Raw genomic sequence first — 2,579 nt, forward strand, 5'->3', positions numbered from 1 at the left:
CGGGGAGGGGGCTCGGGGAGGGGGCTCGGGGAGGGCGCCCGGCCCGCGCCCCAGCCCTCACGCTCCGGAGCTCGGTCCCCGCCTGGGCGCTCCCGGGGAGGGGACAGCGCGGCGACACGCCACTCACTTTGTTCAGCATCTGGAAGGCAAATGCAAAGAAAACAAGAAAAGACCCGTCAGCGACGCGGCTCCCCGGCGCGGACTGGCCCTCGGCCTCGCGCTCTCCAGGCCACGGAGCCCCCGGCGCCCACCTCGGGGTTGATCTCCATCGGCTTGAGCTGCATCTTCGCGACCGCGACGCCGAGCCTCGACCCGGAGAAGGCGAAAAACAGCGAGCGGAGCCGCCCAGGCTGCCACTATATAAAGCGCCGGCCGGACGCACTGTGGATGCCTGCGCGGGGGGAGCAGGGGCACGACCAAGCGCGGGGGAAGCGGCCGGGCGCGGCCGAGTGGGTACCAACCCCCCCGCGCGGCGCGCAGTGGTACGGCCGGGCCCCCAGTCCTGGCAGACGGTGAGATAATCTGGTGGTGGAGGTGGGTTTTGTTGGTGGGTTGTCCCTGAGTGTGGAGCACTCCATAGTCTTTAATTTGGGGCGAAGTTTCTGGAAGCCCATCCTTTCTACCGCACCAACCAACCCAAAGCCCGGGTCTCTAAAGCACTGAGAAAAAGCACAAATTCAACAGGTACATACATATTCCATATGCATCTAAATGTAGGACCCCCGGATGCCTTTGACCTTAGTCAGTTCATCCTCCATGTTAAATCAAATCGGTACCGAGGCGCGTTCTTAACCGACTGCCTAGAATAAGACATAACCTGGTAGACAGCAGATATTGCATTAGCAATGCTGATGTAATGTCACTCCCTGGAAGAATTGGCTGTTCCTGGGAGGCGGTAGAGACCTGGGGATGTGGCGGTAACACAAGACAGCGACAAGGCAGGCGACAGGAGACTTGAGGAAACGGATCCGGCAAGAGATAGGTATGATTTGGAGATGGCAGGCTACTAAAGGAAAAGCAGGTTTTTTGTTTTTTGTTTGTTTTTTAAAAAACAGGCTTTGAAAAATAAAATATTGAGCTCACAACAGAATAGTCCCCCATGAAGAAGAAAGAGAAGTGAAGAAACCACTGTTCTCTGGTGATCTTCGGTGGGTTTTGTTTTTTTGGGTTTTTTAAACGAATATGTTCAAAAGATGGAAAGAAAAGGCATGCCCTGAAAAATGAATAAAAAGGACTTGCCAGGCACGGTAGCTCACGCCTGTAATACCAACCACTTTGGGAGGCGGAGGTGAGAGGATTGCATGAGCCCACGGGTTCAAGAACTGCCTGGGCAACATGGCGAGACCTCATCTTTACAATAAATCAAAAAATCATCTGGGCGTGGTGTACGCACCTGTGGTTCCAGCTACTTGAAAGGCTGAGGGGGAAGGATCATCCATCAAGTGGAGACTGTGATTGTGTCACTGCACTCCAGCCTTTGTAACAGTTTGAGACTCCAGCTAAAAAAAGGGGGGGGGAGGGGACCAAAATCTGTAAGAATAGTGCCAGGAATGCTAAGCTGTAAAATGAAGTGGGACTTGCAAAAGTACAAAGGATACCGTGGAAACAAGACTGTTGAGTATTTTAGAAATATATACTCAAAGGGCAACCCCTTCGGGTTCCCTCCCACTGTGGGAGCTTTCCTGTCCTCTTAATAAATCCTGCTTTATAAAATAAAATAAAATAAAATAAAATAAATATGCTCAGAATAAAATAATAGTGAAAGGGCAGATGTGCTGCTTCGGAAGTCCGAGGTTGGCAGGTGACAGAGGGAAGTGAGGGAACCTACATTTTCTGAGTCATCTCTTCTGCTGGGGACCCTTTGCCTGTGCCATCTCATTTAATCCTCAGAGCATCCAGTGGAGAAACTCTGACAGCTCGGAAGGCTTAGAGAAGTTCATCTGCTTAAGGTCACAATTGCAAAGTAAAACCAAGAGGTATATCCTGGGTAATTGGGCTCCAAACCCCCATTATCTGTCTAAGATTTCACAACATTTTACTTCTATTTCACCTTCAGAAAATGACCTTCATGCAAAAGATAAGAGAGAAGGTGAATTTTAGGGTAAAATAAGAGAGTAGGTAAATTTTAGGGCATGTAAGTTGTACCTCAATAAAGTTGTTTTTAAGAAAAGTCATAACGTTCAAGATAGGTTATAGGTTATGTTGAATGTGTTCTTGCCTTTAGAGAAAGGCAAATTACATTCCCAATTTGCTTCATTTAGACATTCATTCAACAAATATTCTGTTTTGTTTTGTTTTGAGTCAGGGTCTCACTCTGTTGCCCAAGCTGGTATGCAGTGGCATGACCATGGCTCACTGCAGCCTTGACCTCCTGGTCTCAGGTGATCCCCCCACCCCCGCCTCAGCCTCCCAAAATGTTGGGATTACAAGTATGAGCCACCCTGCCCAGCTTCACTCAACAAATTATGATTAAGAACCTACTGTGTGCTGGGCACTGAACTTAGAAAACTTGGAATTGAAGACACAAAGGCGAACACAGTAAATAATCATGGAGTCTTCCCCAGTGCAGCTTTTATTAG

At 49.4% G+C, this 2,579-nt stretch overlaps 1 protein-coding gene across 1 annotated transcript in view; it reads right to left on the bottom strand.

Moving 5' to 3' along the window:
- UCHL1 (ubiquitin C-terminal hydrolase L1) overlaps positions 1–425 on the bottom strand; it is a 14,057-nt gene extending 13,632 nt beyond the window's left edge. The window contains exons 1-2 of the mRNA XM_021706450.1: positions 252–425; positions 62–139 (exon numbers count right to left, since the gene is read on the bottom strand). Of these exons, the coding sequence (XP_021562125.1) occupies positions 62–139; positions 252–284 (111 nt within the window). The 5' untranslated portion in view covers positions 285–425. The remainder of the gene's footprint in view (positions 1–61; positions 140–251) is intronic.
- Between the last annotated feature and the right edge of the window lie 2,154 nt (positions 426–2,579).

The sequence above is a fragment of the Carlito syrichta genome, unplaced genomic scaffold, assembly GCF_000164805.1.
Source record: "Carlito syrichta isolate Samal-C Ts95f unplaced genomic scaffold, Tarsius_syrichta-2.0.1 Scaffold315593, whole genome shotgun sequence".
NCBI lineage: Eukaryota > Metazoa > Chordata > Mammalia > Primates > Tarsiidae > Carlito > Carlito syrichta.